This window comes from Pseudophryne corroboree, chromosome 11 (genome assembly GCF_028390025.1).
Source record: "Pseudophryne corroboree isolate aPseCor3 chromosome 11, aPseCor3.hap2, whole genome shotgun sequence".
Classification (NCBI taxonomy): Eukaryota; Metazoa; Chordata; class Amphibia; order Anura; family Myobatrachidae; genus Pseudophryne; species Pseudophryne corroboree.
In genome coordinates, this window is record NC_086454.1 from 32,041,240 (window position 1) to 32,064,699 (window position 23,460).

Below are 23,460 nucleotides of genomic sequence, written 5' to 3' on the forward strand. Positions count from 1 at the left end.
ATGTCGGCACCTTTTCCAGCAGCCATCACACAAGACATCCAGGTGGACACGACCAAATCGGTAAAGACTGTAATCAAACCCCCTAACGGAGGGTCAGGTGAGGTCGTGTCCACAGGTACGTATGGTATTATACATTACGCACAAACAAATGTACCTCATATTGTAGAATCAATTCAGAATGACGTTACTGGACTTAATCCTGTCAGGGTAATTGCAGTACCAAATGGGAAAACTGACTCTTCAGGAGTCACCCCCGTCAGGAACATCGCCATGTACTGCCCTTTTTCCCGAACAGAATTAAGAACAATTCTGTCTGAATTTCCTGATCCCAGGAAAGACTTAGTTGCTTGTCAAAGATACATTAGAGTGCTAGGACACACTGCAGAGCCAAATAACAAAGATTGGAGGACAGTTTTGAGGGCATGTTTACCCCCCGATGTTGATTCATTGAAATTTATCGCTGATTGTAAGCTAGATGAGGAAGTGCCACTAACAAACGAGTATAACCAAGATAATGTAAAAAGAATCAATCTACAGTTGAAAGAATATTTTCCGACAGTAGTAAAGTGGAATAAAATCTTTACAATAAAACAAAAAGAAGGTGAATCCGCATCAGAGTATTTTCACCGGGCTCTGCAGGATATGGCTAAGTACACTGGTATAGATGACATTGAAACTAATGTACACCACAGAGAGGTAGCTGTGTCCGTATTAATGAACAACTTAAAAGACACACTAAAAATTAGGGTACAAACTTCCATACCACATTGGAGAGGTATCTCGGTGGCGGCATTAAGAGAGTCCGCTATCGAGCATGACCGAAATATCCAAAGAACCAGGGAAGCGCAGGGAGAGCGGTTGATGGCACTGAACATCCAAGCACTAGAGGATGCATCAAGTCGACCGGAATCCCAGGCCCTTAGCACATGGAGAAAGCCAAGGATTTGTTATCATTGTAGAAGAGAAGGGCATTATGCCAGCAACTGTAATAACCCACATAAAGTCAGACCCCCTAGACCAAGAAATGAGCAAAATTATAACACACACCATTATAATCAGAGATCAGACAGGAAGAATTTTGGCCCACACCCATGAGATATAGTCAGGAAAGGTGATTATTAGGACTGATGGTAAGCCTGAGGTAACGGTTAATAAATTGGGAGGTCATTCACTAAAGACACAGGAATGACCGGGTGAAAAGTTGTAAATGTATCTGTGAAATGTTTCTTTTTCTATCCCCATCTCTGACGATTATTGGTAAGAATTCAAACATTGCATATCCGCTTGGTCCTTGCAGAAGTCTACCAAACCCCAGCATGACCTATCCACCACAATGTATTCTGGCCAGATACAGACAGTGGAATATGGAGGTGCTGGTGGGGAGGGACTGCTCAAGGAAACCATTAGACACGTAGATATGACAGCCTGATAAATCTGACAATGTTTTCTTAATGCTGACAATGTTTTAAAAATGCTTTGTTTCTCTTTTCCTATTGATGGTTATTGTCGAGTTATGTAAAATATATATGCATATGAATTGTTCTCTATCTCTTTTGTTTTTTTTTCGTTTTCTCTCTCTTCTCACTCATGTTTTCATGGTTTAAAGATGGTATGTCACCCCTCAGTTGGACCAATGGTAATGCCAGATTTTTGCTCCTTACAGAAAGATCGCTGGTTAGGAAGGAATATTGCATCACCAGAATGTTCGTTTGGAAGACTGAGAGATAGCACCTTTGAGATGACAGCAGAACAAGAAGAACTACAAGACTAGAGAACTTATTATCGTAACAAGTTCTCTCCCCCACAAACTGTTTTCTTATACCCCCTTTACAAATTTCTTCTTTTCTCCTCCTGTAAGATGGACTTGCCCCAAGAGACTGTGATATGGATTTTCATGTTGACCCTGATGTTGACCAGAGCAGTCTGTTTCGGTGAGAGTACCAGTGAGGTCGAGAAAGGATCCAGAAAGGTTCTGATGACTGAGACGGAGGTGTAAATTTCCAATAGCAACCCAATCACCAAGCAAAGGCGAGTACCGGAAACGATCTAGCAGCCATGTTATTTGTAAACATTTTTCTTTTAAGGATTATTAGCTGAAGAAAACTGTATCTGTAGGCTCTGTAACAATGTCATTGAGGATGGGTGTATTAAGAAATGCCAATCCAGTTTTAATATCCATATGGACCGGCATCCCTTGAGTGACTATCACTCTTTAGTGGGTAGTGTGCTTAATAAAACAGATTGTTGGGTATGCTCTCAAGTACCTCAAGGTCACAGAAAATCAGGGCTAGTACCATTTCCTTTAACGATAGGGGAGGTACTTGAGTTAAATGGTGGGAGACCGGTGGACAGGAGGTTTAATATCTCCAGCCCTCCTAGTTTGAAGCTCCACCAATACCATGTGGATAGGTCCCTATTATGTTTCAACATCTCTAATCCCAGAAAGCCGGGAAATTGGGAAGTGTCATGGAGTAACCACACCATGACCTTTTCGCATAGAGCAGATAGAATGCCTACAGATACAGAGCTTGTACGCCACATAGCTAGTAGAGGAAAATCTTTCCGGTATAGGTACACCTTAGGAAATAGAATTACGAGAGTTGGAGAAGTATCACCAGGATACTGTGCACATATCGTACAACCTGATACGTGTACTAAGCAGATGGAAGAATTAGGGTTAGGAGATTTCACCTGGAAGGTGTGTAATATGGTTATGTCCTACTCCGTCCCATATGTTCTCCCCGATGATGCATATTTCATATGCGGGAGAAAGGCGTACAAGTGGCTTGCCCCAAACTCCGAAGGATTGTGTTATATTGGAAAAGTATTGCCTGAAGTAATGACTGTGTCACATGACAAAATGAAAGACATACACCGTGGTGCCCAAGCTCCTTATACTCACACCCATTACGAGCACGTTGTTAAAAGGCACCTGATAGAGAAGACAGAGCATCCGGCCTCTGATCTGATCCATGAATCCACCGGGATTCAGGTTCTGGTGGCGTTAGATTTCACCCGCACCGCTAGAGGAGTGCTGAATTATAAATACATTTCTGCGCTCGCCAATTTGTTAGATAATATCACTGAAATGTATGATGACACGTTTAGGTATACTGGAAGAGAACTTCAGGCTTACAAAACAGAACTGGTACAGCATAGAATGGTTCTCAATTACCTCACAGCAGTGACAGGCGGATATTGTGTCACACTGGCAACACAATACGGCGTGAAATGTTGCACATATATTACGAATAGCACCGAGGATCCGGTCGAGGTCATAGACCAAAAGATGGACGATATTCTCCAATTGAAGTGGGAATTTCGCAGGAGACACAATCTCACTCTTGCTGCTGTAGGTAATGAGCTGACTGGTTGGGTGTCATGGTTGAACCCGCAAAATTGGTTTTCTGGTTTAGGAGACTGGGCTCAAGGAGTCATAATGGATGTTGGGAAGTTTCTCCTATGTATCTTAGGTGTTGTCATATCGATTGGATTGATATTTAGATGCGGTCAGGCTTTAATGAAGTGCAATCATCGTACTAGGGTAATGAGTTTAAGGAGTGAGGAAACTGTAATTAACCTGGACTTGATTTATGACCCAAATGTAGAAACAATGATGTGATGAAAATGCGATTTCTACGGTCCGTTTCTTTCACCTGTTTTTCCGTTTTCTCCAAGGTAACAAGACCCACTTGGACAAGGAAGTTGACGAGACGCTATACAGACAACGGATTGACCAAAGAAGAAGTTTTGACCACTGTAGATACGGACATTTGATGAACTTTGCCATGGATCCCCAGTTTCCCTAGAATTCTTAAACTTACGCTAGCCCAACATTTTTTTGTAAATCTAATGGCATTGACAAAGCTTTTTGCTCGCACCTAATGGGCAAAACAGCGCAAAGAAGACGACTTTCAACTGATACCGAACAAAACTTCAACCGACAGATGTACATTAACCTGACATAGAATACCACTGCATTTTCCATAAGTGTTCTTTATCTTCATCTCTACAACCCTCAGGTAATGACACACATAGTCGACAGGGAATACAGGCACAGATATCAGCAATCACATATCTCCCCTATTCATGTATCATCAACTAAAATGTGCTCCCCCATTTTGTTACAACCAAAGCCGAAAAGAGCTCGGTAAAGTTTGACAGCCCATCCACAGACCCGTACCACGGGATAAGAAGGAATTCAAATGTATACTTCGCAATACCTCGAAGCTTGATTTACAACACGTACGGCACGATGATACATGACCCCCCAAACATGGACTCATACACACATGCTTCTGCTATCTCACTAGGTTATACCCTCTTCCCACCTACTCCTCTCTCCTCCCTTACCCAACCATGGAAATGAATTAACCCCTGACATATATTTTTCTCCTTTTGAAATGTTTTAGAAGGTGGCAGTTATTATTGACTGCCAAAGGGTGGACTGTCAAAGTCAGAAAAATATCTCTATGCACACTGCCATATTTGCACCTCATTCAGGTCCGCGCTGCGCATGCTTGCGCTCTCCCGTGAGTGCGCATACCCGCTGTTGCGTGCACCCGCTGGTGCTCGGTATGCGTATTTACGGTAAAGTTTGTGTAGTCGTAGCGTGCGACTCAGTCGTTACATATTTTCACTAATAAGGTATTTTATAGATCATGGTCCCTTTGATAGATTCTGAAAGTTTGGTTAACATAGCATGTTCCTGAACAGAGAGATCCCTCTTTGTATTGTACGAAGGGTCTAACAGGGGTCATACCGTAGTGTTTGGTACCCATCGGAAGAGTATTTAAATAGCAATATTCCGGTGTTGGTTTGGAGCGGATTAATCGCTCGTGCGAATGGTTATGGACATAAGAAGTTTATGTCCATTTACTATTATTTGTTCTTACTTAGTCATGCGGCGGGAAACCCAGTATCCCACCCACCTGAACAGTTGGAAACAGTCACAGCCCACCTGTATGAATCAACCTATGACCTTTTGTTATAATGCGAAGCCGAATTCCTGTGTCCAATGAACAATGAGATTGTAGGGACCATTGAATTGTATTGTGTGTGGAGCATAAATAAGACAAGCCTGTGGCATCCAGCACTCACTTCTCTTCAAACGGTTCTCATTGCTGATAATCGGGAGCTGGATGTCCAGAGGCGCTTGCGATCGTTTCCCCTTGTGCGTAAGTTTTCTCCGCAATCATATTGTCTTGATGTTATTGTAAGCCATCTCTCTCTCCCCTCTTTCTCCCTTATTTTCCCTTGATTGTATTGTATTGTATTGCATTGTATTTCCTGTGTAGTTATCTGGTTAGTTAGTCTATGTTATATTGTAGTGTATGATTTGTTCTGTGATTCTTTTGCAAGTATAATAGTCATAATACATATAATAGGTTTTGGACCCTAAGCCCAGGTATCTGTGTATTTCTTATAGTGTTAAGTATTCCCTGAGCGTCGGTGACGCCCAAGCAGCTTTGTAGTTAATCAGGTTACACCAGGTTGCATTTACACTCTAACACCACACTAAGGTTTACTGTACATTTCGCTGTTAATGGTATAGATATAAAGGTTTAACGTTGTAAGCGTCTGCACCGCTGGTGATCTCCTCGTGGTCCCGAGCGTCCGCTACGCTATAGCGAATCATTACGTTAGTCGGCAGCCACTAGCGTGCCTGCCTGTGATCTCTGGGCCGTAAGCGAACGTGACGCTTGAGCGTCTCGACTACGGTTGAGCGATCGTTACGCAACTTGCGTACCCTTACGGTACTTCTTACGTAGATAGCGTACAGTGTTCTTAGACCTCTTAAAGTGTTTTATATACGATAAATATTTAGCTTTATCACCAGGCATGTCCAAACTGCGGCCCTCCAGCTGTTGTGAAACTACATATCCCAGCATGCCCTGACACAGTTTTGCTGTCAGAGAATGCTAAAGCTGTGTCAAGGCATGCTGGGATGTGTAGTTTCTCAACAGCTGGAGGGCCGCAGTTTGAACATGCCTGGCTGTAGTCACTATATACTGTGTAAATGAAAATGAGAGAATGACGTATTGTGTATATGAATTTGTCCTGTAGACCTCACAGTCCATCCTTCAGAAGCAGCCGTCCGTCAAGATCCTCCTCCTCTTCCACCGGTTCCCTGATATCCGTCGGTAAGTTGTGGAATGTCGCTGAGTGTTATCATGAATATGGGATATTGGGGGTCACTCCGAGTTGATCGCTAGCTGCCGTTGTTCGCTGCGTAGCGATCAGTGTAAAAAAATGGCTAATCTGCGCATATACGTATGCACTGCAATGTGCATGCGCGTCGTACGGGTACGAAGTCCTTTGTGGTTTTGCACTGGTTCTAGCGACGATTCCAATCGCACAGCCGAACGCAAGGAGATTGACAGAGAGAGGGCGCTTATGGGTGGCAACTGACCGTTTTCTGGGAGTGTTTGGAAAAACACAGGGCGAGAGAGAGAGTGGTAAGTGTTGACCCGCCTCTGTTTACACATGTATGTTCACATATGCAGATAGAGGAGACTGTAGTGCTCTGTTGGGTGTGCCATGGGGCATGTTACTTGCAACCCCGTCACTTTTCCATTAGAGAATAACTTGTGATTGGCCCTGGTCTGTAAGAAAATGCTGCATACAAGATGGCTCCTCTGTAGGGCCTTTGAGGCTCATGGTTGGCTCCAGGGATTCTATTGCTAACCAATGGGGCAACAAATACAATTTGAGGGCCACAATTAACAGGCCACAATTAAAAGTAATTAGTCTGTAAAGTGCATCTCGAGCTCATACGTTCTCTTGATCTGTTTTGTGTAGTGTCTATGTTTTGTCGCTCTTTCCTCATTGTCTGTCTTTTTATTGTCGATCTGTGTGTTGTTGATGTATGCATTCTCCATCTCGCGTATATCGATCCGTCATCCAGATACCTTTCTCTTTCAGATAAGACTGGGCAGGTGATTGACCTGGTACATGACAATCTCCCTGATGTCAGGATATCAGAGGAGGATAAGCAGAAAAACCTGGAGTTATTGGAAGAGGCAAAGAAAGTCAGTGAGAGATTCCTAACCCGACGGGGGAGACGCTCACGATGCAGCCTCTCCGAATCTCCCACAGGTACTGAATGCACGACCAATGTCAGAATGCAGCTTGTACCATAGGCCTGAATGATGTGATATTACTGTGTCCCCCCCCCCCCCCCCTACCCGGCCTGTATATGCATTATATTGTGTCTATGCATTATACTATGTCCCCCCCCCCCCCACCCGGCCTGTATATGCATTATATTGTGTCTATGCATTATACTATCCCCCCCCCCCCCCTGTGTATATTACTATGTGTTTCCTGTATATGCATAATGTGATATTACTATGTGTCCCCTGTATATGCATTATGTGATATTACTATGTCCCCCCCTGTATATGCATTATGTGATATTACTATGTGCCCCCTGTATATGCATTATGTGATATTACTATGTGTCCCCTGTATATGCATTATGTGATATTACTATGTGTCCCCCCTGTATATGCATTATGTGATATTACTATGTCCCCCCCTGTATATGCATTATGTGATATTACTATGTGCCCCCTGTATATGCATTATGTGATATTACTATGTGCTCCCTGTATATGCATTATGTGATATTACTATGTGTCCCCTGTATATGCATTATGTGATATTACTATGTGCCCCCTGTATATGCATTATGTGATATTACTATGTGCCCCCTGTATATGCATTATGTGATATTACTATGTGCCCCCTGTATATGCATTATGTGATATTACTAATATGTGTCCCCTGTATATGCATTATGTGATATTACTATGTATCCCCCTGTATATGCATTATGTGATATTACTATGTGTCCCCTGTATATGCATTATGTGATATTACTATGTGTCCCCTGTATATGCATTATGTGATATTACTATGTATCCCCCCTGTATATGCATTATGTGATTTCTCTAACGTCCTAGTGGATGCTGGGGACTCCGTCAGGACCATGGGGAATAGCGGCTCCGCAGGAGACAGGGCACAAAAGCAAGCTTTTAGGATCACATGGTGTGTACTGGCTCCTCCCCCTATGACCCTCCTCCAAGCCTCAGTTAGGTTTTTGTGCCCGGCCGAGAAGGGTGCAATCTAGGTGGCTCTCTTAAAGAGTTGCTTAGAAAAAGTTTTTAGGTTCTTTATTTTCAGTGAGTCCTGCTGGCAACAGGCTCACTGCATCGAGGGACTTAGGGGAGAGATTTTCAACTCACCTGCGTGCAGGATGGATTGGATTCTTAGGCTACTGGACATAGCTCCAGAGGGAGTCGGAACACAGGGCTCGCCCTGGGGTTCGTCCCGGAGCCGCGCCGCCGACCCCCCTTGCAGATGCTGAAGATGAAGAGGTCCGGAACCAGGCGGCAGAAGACTCTCAGTCTTCATCAGGTAGCGCACAGCACTGCAGCTGTGCGCCATTGTTGTCAGCACACTTCACACAGCGGTCACGGAGGGTGCAGGGCGCTGGGGGGGGGCGCCCTGGGCAGCAATGTATAATACCTGTATGGCGAAAAATACATCACATATAGCCCTTGAGGCTATATGGATGTATTTAACCCCTGCCAGATATCTAAAACTCCGGAGAAGAAGCCCGCCGAAAAGGGGCGGGGCCTATTCTCCTCAGCACACAGCGCCATTTTCCCTCACAGAAAGGCTGGTGGGAAGGCTCCCATGATCTCCCCTGCACTGCACTACAGAAACAGGGTTAAAACAGAGAGGGGGGGGCACTGATTTGGCGATATGTATATATATTAAAATGCTATAAAAGGAACACTTATATAAAGGTTGTCCCTGGATAATTATAGCGTTTTGGTGTGTGCTGGCAAACTCTCCCTCTGTCTCCCCAAAGGGCTAGTGGGTCCTGTCCTCTATCAGAGCATTCCCTATGTGTGTGCTGTATGTCGGTACGTGTGTGTCGACATGTATGAGGAAAATATTGGTGAGGAGGCGGAGCAAATTGCCTGTAATGGTGATGTCACTCTCTAGGGAGTCGACACCGGAATGGATGGCTTATTTATGGAAATTACGTGACAATGTCAACACGCTGCAAGCCGGTTGACGACATGAGAGGGCCGGCGAACAAATTAGTATCTGTCCAGGCGTCTCAAACACCGTCAGGGGCTGTAAAATGCCCATTTACCTCAGTCGGTCGACACAGACCCAGACACGGACACTGATTTCAGTGTCGACGGTGAAGAAACAAACGTATTTTCTTTTAGGGCCACACGTTAAGGGCAACGAAGGAGGTGTTACATATTTCTGATACTCCAAGTACCACAAAAAAGGGTATTATGTGTGAGGTGAAAAAACTACCTGTAGTTTTTCCTGAATCAGATAAATTAAATGAAGTGTGTGATGATGCGTGGGTTTCCCCCGATAGAAAATTATTGGCGGTATACCCTTTCCCGCCAGAAGTTAAGGCGCGGTGGGAAACACCCCTCAGGGTGGATAAGGCGCTCACACGCTTATCAGAACAAGTGGCGGTACCATCTACGGATAGGGCCGTACTTAAGGAGCCAGCTGATAGGAGGCTGAAAAATATCCTAAAAAGTATACACACACATGCTGGTGTTATACTGCGACCAGCGATCGCCTCAGCCTGGATGTGCAGAGCTGAGGTGGCTTGGTCGGATTCCCTGACTAAAAATATTGATACCTTTGACAGGGACAGTATTTTATTGACTATAGAGCATTTAAAGGATGCATTTCTATATATGCGAGATGCGCAGAGGGATATTTGCACTCTGGCATCAAGAGTAAATGCGATGTCCATATCTGCAAGAAGATGTTTATGGACACGACAGTGGTCAGGTGATGCAGATTCCAAACGGCACAAAGATGTATTGCCGTATAAAGGGGAGGAGTTATTTGGGGTCGGTCCATGGGACCTGGTGGCCAGGGCAACTGCTGGAAAATCCACCGTTTTTTACCCTAAATCACATCTCTGCAGAAAAAGACACCGTCTTTTAAGCCTCAGTCCTTTCGTCCCTATAAGAGTCATATCTGCCCAGGGATAGAGGAAAGGGAAGAAGACTGCAGCAGGCAGCCCATTCCCAGGAACAGAAGCCCTCCACCACTTCTACCAAGTTCTCAGCATGACGCTGGGACCGTACAGGACCCCTGGATCCTACAAGTAGTATCCAAGGGGTACAGATTGGAATGTCGAGAGGTTTCCCCCCTCGCAGGTTCCTGTAGTCTGCTGTACCAATGTCTCCCTCCGACAGGGAGGCAGTATTGAAAACAATTCACAAGCTGTATTCCCAGCAGGTGATAATAAAATTACCCCTCCGACAACAAGGAAAGGGGTATTACTCCACACTATATGGTGGTACTGAAGGCTAGGTGAGACCTATTCTAAATCTGAAAAATTTGAACACTTGCAAGGGTTCAAATCCAGATGGAGTCACTCAGAGCAGTGATAGCAAAGAACAAGGGGACTATATGGTGTCCCGGGACATCAGGGATGCTTACCTCCATGTCCCAAAATTTGCCTTTTCTCACCAAGGGTACCTCAGGTTCGTGGTACAGAACTGTCACTATCAGTTTCAAGACGATGCCGTTGGTTTGTCCAAGGCACCCCGGGTCCTTACCAAGGTAATGACCGAAAGGAGGATTCGTCTTCAAAGAAAATGGACGACCTCCTAATAAGAACAAGGTCCAGAGAACAGTTGGAGGTCGGAGTAGCACTATCTCAAGTAGTTCTACGACAGCACGGGTGGATTCTAAATATTCCAAAACCGCAGTTGTTCCGACGACACGTCTGCTGGTCCTAGGGATGATTCTGGACACAGTCCAGGAAAAGGTGTTTCTCCCAGAGGAGAAAGCCAGGGAGTTATCCGAGCTAATCGGGATCCTCCTAAAACCAGGAAAAGTGTCAGTGCATCATTGCACAAGAGTCCTGGTAAAAATGGTGGCTTATTACGAAGCGCTTCCATTCGGCAGATTTCACGCAAGAACTCTTCAGTGGGATCTGCTGGACAAATGGTCCGGATCGCATCTTCAGATGCATCAGCGGATAACCCTATATCCAAGGACAAGGGTGTCTCTCCTGTGGTGATTACAGAGTGCTCATCTTCTAGAGGGCCGCAGATTCGGCATTCAGGATTGGATGCTGGTGACCACGGAGGCCAGCCTGAGAGGCTGGGGAGCAGTCACACAAGGAGTGTGATCAAGTCTGGAGAATTCTCTCCACATAAATATACTGGAGCTAAGAGCAAATTTATAATGCTCTAAGCTTAGCAAGACCTCTGCTTCAAGGTCAGCCGGTATTGATCCAGTGGGATAACATCACGGCAGTCGCCCACGTAAACAGAAAGGGCGGCACAAGAAGCAGGAGGGCAGTGGCAAAACTGCAAGGATTTTTCGCTAGGCGGAAAATCATGTGATAGCACTGTCAGCAGTGTTCATTCCGGGAGTGGACGACTGGGAAGCAGACTTCCTCAGCAGGCACGACCTCCACCCGGGAGAGTGGGAACTTCATCGGGAAGTTTTCCGCATGATTGTGAACCGTTGGGAAAGACCAAAGGTGGACATGATGGCATCCCGCCCGAACAAAAAATGGGACAGGTATTGCGCCAGGTCACGAGACCTTCAGGCGATAGCTGTGGACGTCCTGGTAACACCGTGGGTGTAACAGTCGGTGTATGTGTTCCCTCCTCTGCTTCTCATAACCAAGGTATTGAGAATTATAAGACATAGAGGAGTAAGAACTATACTCGTGGCTCCGGATTGGCCAAGAGGGACTTGGTAACCGGAACTTCAAGAGATTCTCACAGAGGACTAATGGCCTCGGGAGCTAAGAAGGGATTTGCTTTCAGCAAGTACCATGTCTGTTCCAAGAGGAACCGTGGCATCGGCCTTTAAGAAAGGACCTGCTCCAGCAGGGACCTTGTCTGTTCCAAGACTTACCGCGACTGCGTTTGACGGCATGGCGGTTTGAACGCCGGATCCTAAGGGAAAAGGCATTCCGGAAGAGGTCATACCTACCCTGGTCAAAGCCAGGAAGGAGGTGACCGCACAACGTTATCACCACATGTGGTAAAAATATGTTGCGTGGGTGAGGCCAGGAAGGCCCCACGAAAAAATTTCAACTAGGTCGATTTCTGCACTTCCTGCAAACAGGAGTGTCTATGAGCCTCAAATTGGGGTCCATTAAGGTTCAAATTTCGGCCCTATAGATTTTCTTCCAGAAAGAATTGGCTTCAGTTCCTGAAGTCCAGACGTTTGTCAAGGGAGTATTGCATATACAGCCCTTGTGTGCCTCCAGTGGCACCGTGGGATCTCAACGTAGTGTTGGGATTCCTCAAATCATATTGGTTTGAACCACTCAAATCTGTGGATTTGAAATATCTCACATGGAAAGTGACCATGCTGTTGGCCCTGGCCTCGGCCAGGCGATTGTCAAAATTGGCGGCTTTGTCTTACAAAAGCCCATATTTGATTTTCCATTCGGACAGGGCAGAACTGCGGACTCGTCCCCAGTTTCTTCCTAAGGTGGTGTCAGCGTTTCACCTGAAACAACCTATTGTGGTGCCTGCGGCTACTAGGGACTTGGAGGACTCCAAGTTGCTAGACGTTGTCAGGGCCCTGAAAATATATATATATATATATATATATATATATATAATTCCAGGACGGCTGGAGTCAGAAAGTCTGACTTGCTGTTTATATTGTAGGCACCCAAAAAGCTGGGTGCTCCTGCTTCTAAGCAGACTATTGCTCGTTGGATTTGTAGTACAATTCAGCTTGCACATTCTGTGGCAGGCCTGCCACAGCCAAAATCTGTAAATGCCCATTCCACAAGGAAGGTGGGCTCATCTTGGGCGGCTGCCCGAGGGGTCTCGGCTTTACAACTTTGCCGAGCAGCTACTTGGTCAGGGGCAAACACGTTTGCAAAATTCTACAAATTTGATACCCTGGCTGAGGAGGATCTGGAGTTCTCTCATTCGGTGCTGCAGAGTCATCCGCACTCTCCCGCCCGTTTGGGAGCTTTGGTATAATCCCCATGGTCCTGACGGAGTCCCCAGCATCCACTAGGACGTTAGAGAAAATAAGATTTTACTTACCGATAAATCTATTTCTCATAGTCCGTAGTGGATGCTGGGCGCCCATCCCAAGTGCGGATTGTCTGCATTACTTGTACATAGTTATTGTTACAAAAAATCGGGTTATTATTGTTGTGAGCCATCTTTTTTAGAGGCTACTTCATTGTTATCATACTGTTAACTGGGTTCAAATCACAAGTTGTACGGAGTGATTGGTGTGGCTGGTATGAGTCTTACCCGGGATTCAAGATCCTTCCTTATTGTGTACGCTCGTCCGGGCACAGTACCTAACTGAGGCTTGGAGGAGGGTCATAGGGGGAGGAGCCAGTACACACCATGTGATCCTAAAAGCTTGCTTTTGTGCCCTGTCTCCTGCGGAGCCGCTATTCCCCATGGTCCTGACGGAGTCCCCAGCATCCACTACGGACTATGAGAAATAGATTTATCGGTAAGTAAAATCTTATTATTACTATGTGTCCCCTGTATATGCATTATGTGATATTACTATGTGTCCCCTGTATATGCATTATGTGATATTACTATGTATCCCCCTGTATATGCATTATGTGATATTACTATGTGTCCCCTGTATATGTATTATGTGATAATACTATGTCCCCCCTGTATATGCATTATGTGATATTACTATGTGCCCCCTGTATATGCATTATGTGATATTACTATGTGCTCCCTGTATATGCATTATGTGATATTACTATGTGCTCCCTGTATATGCATTATGTGATATTACTATGTGCCCCCTGTATATGCATTATGTGATATTACTATGTGTCCCCTGTATATGCATTATGTGATATTACTATGTGCTCCCTGTATATGCATTATGTGATATTACTATGTGCTCCCTGTATATGCATTATGTGATATTACTATGTGCCCCCGTATATGCATTATGTGATATTACTATGTCCCCCCTGTATATGTATCATGTGATATTACTATGTCCCCCCTGTATATGCAATATGTGATATTACTATGTGCTCCCTGTATATGCATTATGTGATATTACTATGTGCCCCCTGTATATGCATTATGTGATATTACTATGTGTCCCCTGTATATGTATTATGTGATATGATGTGATATTACTATGTCCCCCCTGTATATGCATTATGTGATATTACTATGTGCTCCCTGTATATGCATTATGTGATATTACTATGTGCCCCCTGTATATGCATTATGTGATATTACTATGTGTCCCCTGTATATGTATTATGTGATATTACTATGTCCCCTCTGTATATGCATTATGTGATATTACTATGTGCCCCCTGTATATGCATTATGTGATATTACTATGTGTCCCCTGTATATGTATTATGTGATATTACTATGTCCCCCCTGTATATGTATTATGTGATATTACTATGTCCCCCCTGTATATGCATTATGTGATATTACTATGTGCTCCCTGTATATGCATTATGTGATATTACTATGTGCTCCCTGTATATGCATTATGTGATATTACTATGTGCCCCCTGTATATGCATTATGTGATATTACTATGTGTCCCCTGTATATGTATTATGTGATATTACTATGTGTCCCCTGTATATGCATTATGTGATATTACTATGTGCCCCCTGTATATGCATTATGTGATATTACTATGTGCCCCCCTGTATATGCATTATGTGATATTACTATGTACACCCTGTATATGCATTATGTGATATTACTATGTACACCCTGTATATGCATTATGTGAGATTACTATGTGCCCCCTGTATATGCATTATGTGATATTACTATGTGCTCCCTGTATATGCATTATGTGATATTACTATGTGCCCCCTGTATATGCATTATGTGATATTACTATGTGCCCCCCTGTATATGCATTATGTGATATTACTATGTGCTCCCTGTATATGCATTATGTGATATTACTATGTGTCCCCCCTGTGTATGCATTATATGATATTACTATGTGCCCCCTCTATATGCATTATGTGAGATTACTATGTGTCCCCTGTATATGCATTATGTGATATTACTATGTGTCCCCTGTATATGCATTATGTGATATTACTATGTGCCCCCTGTATATACATTATGTGATATTACTATGTGTCCCCTGTATATGCATTATGTGATATTACTATGTGCCCCCTGTATATGCATTATGTGGTATTACTATGTGCTCCCTTTATATGCATTATGTGATATTACTATGTGTCCCCTGTATATGCATTATGTGATATTACTATGTGTCCCCTGTATATGCATTATGTGATATTACTATGTGCCCCCTGTATATGCATTATGTGATATTACTATGTGTCCCCCTGTATATGCATTATGTGATATTACTATGTGTCCCCTGTATATGCATTATGTGATATTACTATGTGCCCCCCTGTATATGCATTATGTGATATCACTATGTGTCCCCCTGTATATGCATTATGTGATATTACTATGTATCCCCGGTATATGCATTATGTGATATTACTATGTTCCCCCTGTATATGCATTATGTGAGATTACTATGTGCCCCCTGTATATGCATTATGTGAGATTACTGTGTGCCCCCTGTATATGCATTATGTGATATTACTATGTATCCCCGGTATATGCATTATGTGATATTACTATGTTCCCCCTGTATACGCATTATGTGATATTGCTATGTATCCCCGGTATATGCATTATGTGATATTACTATGTTCCCCCTGTATACGCATTATGTGATATTACTGTGTGTCCCCTGTATATGCATTATGTGAGATTACTATGTGCCCCCTGTATATGCATTATGTGATATTACTATGTGTCCCCTGTATATGCATTATGTGATATTACTATGTGTCTCCTGTATATGCATTATGTGATATTACTATGTGCCCCCTGTATATGCATTATGTGATATTACTATGTGTCCCCTGTATATGCATTATGTGAGATTACTATGTGTCTCCTGTATATGCATTATGTGATATTACTATGTGCCCCCTGTATATGTATTATGTGATATTACTATGTGCCCCCTGTATATGCATTATGTGATATTACTATGTGTCCCCTGTATATGCATTATGTGATATTACTATGTGCCCCCTGTATATGCATTATGTGATATTACTATGTGTCCCCTGTATATGCATTATGTGATATTACTATGTGCCCCCTGTATATGCATTATGTGATATTACTATGTGCTCCCTGTATATGCATTATGTGATATTACTATGTCCCCCCCTGTATATGCATTATGTGATATTACTATGTGTCCCCTGTATATGCATTATGTGAGATTACTATGTCCCCCCCTGTATATGCATTATGTGATATTACTATGTGTCCCCTGTATATGCATTATGTGATATTACTATGTGCTCCCTGTATATGCAGTATGTGATATTACTATGTGCTCCCTGTATATGCATTATGTGATATTACTATGTGCCCCCTGTATATGAATTATGTGATATTACTATGTGCCCCCTGTATATGCATTATGTGATATCACTATGTGTCCCCTGTATATGCATTATGTGAGATTACTATGTGCCCCCTGTATATGCATTATGTGATCTTACTATGTGCTCCCTGTATATGCATTATGTGATATTACTATGTGCCCCCTGTATATGAATTATGTGATATTACTATGTGCCCCCTGTATATGCATTATGTGATATCACTATGTGTCCCCTGTATATGCATTATGTGATATCACTATGTGCCCCCTGTATATGCATTATGTGATATCACTATGTGTCCCCTGTATATGCATTATGTGATATTACTATGTGTCCCCTGTATATGCATTATGTGATATCACTATGTGCCCCCTGTATATGCATTATGTGATATCACTATGTGTCCCCTGTATATGCATTATGTGATATCACTATGTGTCCCCTGTATATGCATTATGTGATATCACTATGTGCCCCCTGTATATGCATTATGTGATATCACTATGTGTCCCCTGTATATGCATTATGTGATATCACTATGTGCCCCCTGTATATGCATTATGTGAGATTACTGTATACCCCCTGTATATGCATTATGTGATATTACTATGTGTCCCCTGTATATGCATGATGTGATATTACTATGTGCCCCCTGTATATACATTATGTGATATTACTATGTGTCCCCTGTATATGCATTATGTGATATTACTATGTGCCCCCTGTATATGCATTATGTGGTATTCCTATGTGCCCCCTTTATATGCATTATGTGATATTACTATGTGTCCCCTGTATATGCATTATGTGATATTACTATGTGTCCCCTGTATATGCATTATGTGATATTACTATGTGCCCCCTGTATATGCATTATGTGATATTACTATGTGTCCCCCTGTATATGCATTATGTGATATTACTATGTGTCCCCTGTATATGCATTATGTGATATTACTATGTGCCCCCCTGTATATGCATTATGTGATATCACTATGTGTCCCCCTGTATATGCATTATGTGATATTACTATGTATCCCCGGTATATGCATTATGTGATATTACTATTACTATGTTCCCCCTGTATATGCATTATGTGAGATTACTATGTGCCCCCTGTATATGCATTATGTGAGATTACTGTGTGCCCCCTGTATATGCATTATGTGATATTACTATGTATCCCCGGTATATGCATTATGTGATATTACTATGTTCCCCCTGTATACGCATTATGTGATATTACTATGTATCCCCGGTATATGCATTATGTGATATTACTATGTTCCCCCTGTATACGCATTATGTGATATTACTATGTGTCCCCTGTATATGCATTATGTGAGATTACTATGTGCCCCCTGTATATGCATTATGTGATATTACTATGTGTCCTCTGTATATGCATTATGTGATATTACTATGTGTCTCCTGTATATGCATTATGTGATATTACTATGTGCCCCCTGTATATGCATTATGTGATATTACTATGTGTCCCCTGTATATGCATTATGTGAGATTACTATGTGTCTCCTGTATATGCATTATGTGATATTACTATGTGCCCCCTGTATATGTATTATGTGATATTACTATGTGCCCCCTGTATATGCATTATGTGATATTACTATGTGTCCCCTGTATATGCATTATGTGATATTACTATGTGCCCCCTGTATATGCATTATGTGATATTACTATGTGTCCCCTGTATATGCATTATGTGATATTATTATGTGCCCCCTGTATATGCATTATGTGATATTACTATGTGCTCCCTGTATATGCATTATGTGATATTACTATGTGCCCCCTGTATATGAATTATGTGATATTACTATGTGCCCCCTGTATATGCATTATGTGATATCACTATGTGTCCCCTGTATATGCATTATGTGAGATTACTATGTGCCCCCTGTATATGCATTATGTGATATTACTATGTGCTCCCTGTATATGCATTATGTGATATTACTATGTGCCCCCTGTATATGAATTATGTGATATTACTATGTGCCCCCTGTATATGCATTATGTGATATCACTATGTGTCCCCTGTATATGCATTATGTGATATCACTATGTGCCCCCTGTATATGCATTATGTGATATCACTATGTGTCCCCTGTATATGCATTATGTGATATTACTATGTGTCCCCTGTATATGCATTATGTGATATCACTATGTGCCCCCTGTATATGCATTATGTGATATCACTATGTGTCCCCTGTATATGCATTATGTGATATCACTATGTGTCCCCTGTATATGCATTATGTGATATCACTATGTGCCCCCTGTATATGCATTATGTGATATCACTATGTGTCCCCTGTATATGCATTATGTGATATCACTATGTGCCCCCTGTATATGCATTATGTGAGATTACTGTATACCCCCTGTATATGCATTATGTGATATTACTATGTGTCCCCTGTATATGCATTATGTGATATTACTATGTGCCCCTTGTATATGAATTATGTGATATTACTATGTGCCCCCCTGTATATGCATTATGTGAGATTACTATGTGCCCCCTGTATATGCATTATGTGAGATTACTGTATACCCCCTGTATATGCATTATGTGATATTACTATGTGTCCCCTGTATATGCATTATGTGATATTACTATGTGTCCCCTGTATATGCATTATGTGATATTACTATGTGTCCCCTGTATATGCATTATGTGATATTACTATATACCCCCTGTATATGCATTATGTGATATTACTATGTGCTCCCTGTATATGCATTATGTGAGATTACTATGTGCTCCCTGTATATGCATTATGTGATATTACTATGTGTCCCCTGTATATGCATTATGTGATATTACTATGTGCCCCCCTGTATATGCATTATGTGATATCACTATGTGTCCCCCTGTATATGCATTATGTGATATTACTATGTATCCCCGGTATATGCATTATGTGATATTACTATGTTCCCCCTGTATATGCATTATGTGATATCACTATGTGTCCCCCTGTATATGCATTATGTGATATTACTATGTGTCCTCTGTATATGCATTATGTGATATTACTATGTGTCCCCTGTATATGCATTATGTGATATTACTATGTGCCCCCTGTATATGCATTATGTGGTATTCCTATGTGCCCCCTTTATATGCATTATGTGATATTACTATGTGTCCCCTGTATATGCATTATGTGATATTACTATGTGTCCCCTGTATATGCATTATGTGATATTACTATGTGCCCCCTGTATATGCATTATGTGATATTACTATGTGTCCCCCTGTATATGCATTATGTGATATTACTATGTGTCCCCTGTATATGCATTATGTGATATTACTATGTGCCCCCCTGTATATGCATTATGTGATATCACTATGTGTCCCCCTGTATATGCATTATGTGATATTACTATGTATCCCCGGTATATGCATTATGTGATATTACTATTACTATGTTCCCCCTGTATATGCATTATGTGAGATTACTATGTGCCCCCTGTATATGCATTATGTGAGATTACTGTGTGCCCCCTGTATATGCATTATGTGATATTACTATGTATCCCCGGTATATGCATTATGTGATATTACTATGTTCCCCCTGTATACGCATTATGTGATATTACTATGTATCCCCGGTATATGCATTATGTGATATTACTATGTTCCCCCTGTATACGCATTATGTGATATTACTATGTGTCCCCTGTATATGCATTATGTGAGATTACTATGTGCCCCCTGTATATGCATTATGTGATATTACTATGTGTCCTCTGTATATGCATTATGTGATATTACTATGTGTCTCCTGTATATGCATTATGTGATATTACTATGTGCCCCCTGTATATGCATTATGTGATATTACTATGTGTCCCCTGTATATGCATTATGTGAGATTACTATGTGTCTCCTGTATATGCATTATGTGATATTACTATGTGCCCCCTGTATATGTATTATGTGATATTACTATGTGCCCCCTGTATATGCATTATGTGATATTACTATGTGTCCCCTGTATATGCATTATGTGATATTACTATGTGCCCCCTGTATATGCATTATGTGATATTACTATGTGTCCCCTGTATATGCATTATGTGATATTATTATGTGCCCCCTGTATATGCATTATGTGATATTACTATGTGCTCCCTGTATATGCATTATGTGATATTACTATGTGCCCCCTGTATATGAATTATGTGATATTACTATGTGCCCCCTGTATATGCATTATGTGATATCACTATGTGTCCCCTGTATATGCATTATGTGAGATTACTATGTGCCCCCTGTATATGCATTATGTGATATTACTATGTGCTCCCTGTATATGCATTATGTGATATTACTATGTGCCCCCTGTATATGAATTATGTGATATTACTATGTGCCCCCTGTATATGCATTATGTGATATCACTATGTGTCCCCTGTATATGCATTATGTGATATCACTATGTGCCCCCTGTATATGCATTATGTGATATCACTATGTGTCCCCTGTATATGCATTATGTGATATTACTATGTGTCCCCTGTATATGCATTATGTGATATCACTATGTGCCCCCTGTATATGCATTATGTGATATCACTATGTGTCCCCTGTATATGCATTATGTGATATCACTATGTGTCCCCTGTATATGCATTATGTGATATCACTATGTGTCCCCTGTATATGCATTATGTGATATCACTATGTGCCCCCTGTATATGCATTATGTGAGATTACTGTATACCCCCTGTATATGCATTATGTGATATTACTATGTGTCCCCTGTATATGCATTATGTGATATTACTATGTGCCCCTTGTATATGAATTATGTGATATTACTATGTGCCCCCCTGTATATGCATTATGTGAGATTACTATGTGCCCCCTGTATATGCATTATGTGAGATTACTGTATACCCCCTGTATATGCATTATGTGATATTACTATGTGTCCCCTGTATATGCATTATGTGATATTACTATGTGTCCCCTGTATATGCATTATGTGATATTACTATGTGTCCCCTGTATATGCATTATGTGATATTACTATATACCCCCTGTATATGCATTATGTGATATTACTATGTGCTCCCTGTATATGCATTATGTGAGATTACTATGTGCTCCCTGTATATGCATTATGTGATATTACTATGTGTCCCCTGTATATGCATTATGTGATATTACTATGTGCCCCCCTGTATATGCATTATGTGATATCACTATGTGTCCCCCTGTATATGCATTATGTGATATTACTATGTATCCCCGGTATATGCATTATGTGATATTACTATGTTCCCCCTGTATATGCATTATGTGATATCACTATGTGTCCCCCTGTATATGCATTATGTGATATTACTATGTATCCCCTGTATATGCATTATGTGATATTACTATGTGCCCCCTGTATATGCATTATGTGATATTACTATGTGCCCCCCCTGTATATGCATTATGTGATATTACTATGTTCCCCCTGTATATGCATTATGTGAGATTACTGTATACCCCCTGTATATGCATTATGTGATATTACTATGTGCCCCCTGTATATGAATTATGTGATATTACTATGTGCTCCCTGTATATGCATTATGTGATATCACTATGTGTCCCCTGTATATGCATTATGTGATATTACTATGTGTCCCCTGTATATGCATTATGTGATATTACTATGTGTCCCCTGTATATGCATTATGTGATATTACTATGTACACCCTGTATATGCATTATGTGATATCACTATGTGTCCCCTGTATATGCATTATGTGATATTACTATGTGCCCCCCTGTATATGCATTATGGGATATTACTATGTGCCCCCCTGTATATGCATTATGTGATATTACTATGTGTCCCCCTGTATATGCATTATGTGATATTACTATGTATCCCCTGTATATGAATTATGTGATATTACTATGTGCCCCCTGTATATGCATTATGTGATATTACTATGTGCCCCCTGTATATGCATTATGTGAGATTACTATGTGCTCCCTGTATATGCATTATGTGATATTACTATGTGCCCCCTGTATATGAATTATGTGATATTACTATGTGCCCCCTGTATATGCATTATGTGATATCACTATGTGTCCCCTGTATATGCATTATGTGAGATTACTATGTGCCCCCTGTATATGCATTATGTGATATTACTATGTGCTCCCTGTATATGCATTATGTGATATTACTATGTGCCCCCTGTATATGAATTATGTGATATTACTATGTGCCCCCTGTATATGCATTATGTGATATCACTATGTGTCCCCTGTATATGCATTATGTGATATCACTATGTGCCCCCTGTATATGCATTATGTGATATCACTATGTGTCCCCTGTATATGCATTATGTGATATTACTATGTGTCCCCTGTATATGCATTATGTGATATCACTATGTGCCCCCTGTATATGCATTATGTGATATCACTATGTGTCCCCTGTATATGCATTATGTGATATCACTATGAGTCCCCTGTATATGCATTATGTGATATCACTATGTGCCCCCTGTATATGCATTATGTGATATCACTATGTGTCCCCTGTATATGCATTATGTGATATCACTATGTGCCCCCTGTATATGCATTATGTGAGATTACTGTATACCCCCTGTATATGCATTATGTGATATTACTATGTGTCCCCTGTATATGCATTATGTGATATTACTATGTGCCCCTTGTATATGAATTATGTGATATTACTATGTGCCCCCCTGTATATGCATTATGTGAGATTACTATGTGCCCCCTGTATATGCATTATGTGAGATTACTGTATACCCCCTGTATATGCATTATGTGATATTACTATGTGTCCCCTGTATATGCATTATGTGATATTACTATGTGTCCCCTGTATATGCATTATGTG

At 41.5% G+C, this 23,460-nt stretch overlaps 1 protein-coding gene across 1 annotated transcript in view; it reads left to right on the forward strand.

Moving 5' to 3' along the window:
• The window catches only part of IRAG1 (inositol 1,4,5-triphosphate receptor associated 1), a 196,888-nt gene that overhangs the window by 12,858 nt on the left and 160,570 nt on the right, over positions 1-23,460 (forward strand). Inside the window, exons 2-3 of the mRNA XM_063944160.1 lie at positions 6,067-6,143; positions 6,925-7,098. Coding sequence (XP_063800230.1) covers positions 6,067-6,143; positions 6,925-7,098 — 251 coding nt within the window. The remainder of the gene's footprint in view (positions 1-6,066; positions 6,144-6,924; positions 7,099-23,460) is intronic.